Below are 2240 nucleotides of genomic sequence, written 5' to 3' on the forward strand. Positions count from 1 at the left end.
ATGGATTTTATGACCGGTTTACCAAGGACTAGGTTGGGAATCGATGCAGTTTGGGTGATCGTGGATCGCTTAACCAAATTCGCTCATTTTCTACCTATCCAAGTGAACTATTCATTAGAAGAATTGGCAAGGTTGTACATCAAGAAAATTGTGAGGTTGCACGGAGTGCCATCGAGCATAGTATTAGACCGTGATCCCCGATTCACATAAAAGTTTTGGCGAGCTTTTCAAAGAGCTTTCAGTATAAGACTTTTTCTCAGTACTGCATAACATCCACAAACGAATGGGCAGTCGAAAAGAACTATTATTCAAACATTGGATGATATGCTAAGGGCGTATGTATTGGATCAACCGGGAAGTTGGGATTGTTACATGCCATTGGCTGAGTTTACATACAATAACAGCTTTCATGCGAGTATTGAAATGACTCCGTATAAGGCTTTGTATGGACGGAAGTTCCAATTTCCACTCTATTGGTATGAAGCCGGTGAATCAAGTGTATTGGGGCCTGATTTGGTAGCAGAGTCTACTTAAAAGATTAAGAAGATTCAAGCTAGGATTTTAACTGCACAAAGTCGACAGAAGAGCTATGCTGATCAGAGAAGGAAACCATTGAAGTTTGAAGTGGGTGAGCATCTATTTCTGAAGGTTACTCCAACAATTGGGATTGAAAGAGCGATTAAGATGAAGAAGTTGAAGCCGAGATTCATAGGACCATTTGAGATTTTGAGACGATTCGGGCCGGTGGCATATCAAGTAGCTTTGCTGCCACACTTGTCTACCTTACATGACGTATTCCACGTGTCACAACTTCGTAAATACAAGTTGGATGTGGCTCATGTGTCAGGGCCCAAGTCGGTTAAGCTAAAGAAGAACTTGACATTTCAAGTGACACCGATGCGAATTGACGACACTAGTGTGAAGAAACTGCAAGGAAAGGAAGTTTAATTGGTCAAAGTTGCTTGGAAGAGAGCAGGAGTGGAAGAGCATACTTGGGAATTGGAGTCCGAGATATGGAAGGATTATCCCGAGCTATTCTCAGGTAATTATTAAATTTTGGGGACAAAATTTCTTATTTGGTGGGGAGAATGTAAGAACCGCGACTACTTAACCACTTAATTGAATTAAATTAATTGTCCAAAATAGGATGCAAAAATTTAGAATGTTAATTAGAAAATTTAAATAGGATATTTGGACTTAGTAGATTTTTCTGTGTTGAAAATATAATTTTCAGCGAAAGATTGCATAAAAACGAGTATTGGTAAATTAATCAGAAGTACCAGCTTAAATATGTCTGGTACTATGCGAGAATGATAAAACCAGTAGAAAAGATTAAGAAAAAAATTAGAATTGAAAATCGGGCACTAATTTTAAAGGTTTGGCCCAAAATTGGGCCAAACGGACCAAAATGCTAACTGGTTGGACCGGACCCAAGCCCAACATATAAATACACTAAAAAATGAACCCATTCAACATTATAACACCCCATAACACAACCATAGCAGCTGCAAGTGAGAAGAGAGGAGAAGAGAGTGCTACTATTCACCACCAACATCCGGTGGCCATAACTCGAGCTATAGTGCTCCGATTCACATGCTGTTTGTGGCTACACGAAGCTCTCGACGAACCCATTAGTTTCATCTAGCGTGTGTTGGTAAGGTTCCAAAATTTTTTCTCCTTTCTTCAGTCCTAAGAAATTTGAAAATGTTGGTGTTGGTTTTGAGTGAATTTTTGTGTTTTAATTGATTAGGTGGTATCTAAGGTTGGGCTATTTGTGGTTTGTACCCTAAACACCATCAGAGAATGTAAGAAAACTCTTTACCTTGTAAATTTCTGAATTTGATGAATCCTAGGTGTTGATTTATGATAAATTATGTATGTCTAGCTTTAATTGTGAATTATTGGAGCTTTGGATTAATTGTTGGTGATTAGAGGATTGATTTAGACTCAATTTGGTTTATAACACATATTGAGAATCGGCCAAGGTATGGTTTCGGTTTTCTCTATGTAATATATAATACTTCTGGACACTTAGACTAGTGGACCTTAGGATAGGATTAAATTTGGTTGTTGACAGTTGTTAAATTGATAATATGTGATGATATTAATGCTTGTGATGGTTTTGATGACTTGTGATGGGAATTGTTGATGTTGAGGTTGAATTATTGTAATTAGGAGAATTTTGATGTGGTATGATAAATGATGTTTATGAGTGGTGAGACTTTGTTCAAGTTGTTAAT

At 37.6% G+C, this 2240-nt stretch overlaps 1 protein-coding gene across 1 annotated transcript; it reads left to right on the plus strand.

The window, feature by feature from the left end:
- Positions 1-948, plus strand: LOC130979988 (uncharacterized). Its single transcript, XM_057903577.1, has 3 exons — positions 1-180; positions 292-516; positions 649-948. The coding sequence occupies exons 1-3, from the start codon at positions 1-3 to the stop codon at positions 946-948; spliced, it is 705 nt and encodes a 234-aa protein (XP_057759560.1).
- Positions 949-2240: the final 1292 nt, after the last annotated feature.

Source organism: Arachis stenosperma, chromosome 1 (genome assembly GCF_014773155.1).
Source record: "Arachis stenosperma cultivar V10309 chromosome 1, arast.V10309.gnm1.PFL2, whole genome shotgun sequence".
Taxonomy (NCBI): Eukaryota; Viridiplantae; Streptophyta; class Magnoliopsida; order Fabales; family Fabaceae; genus Arachis; species Arachis stenosperma.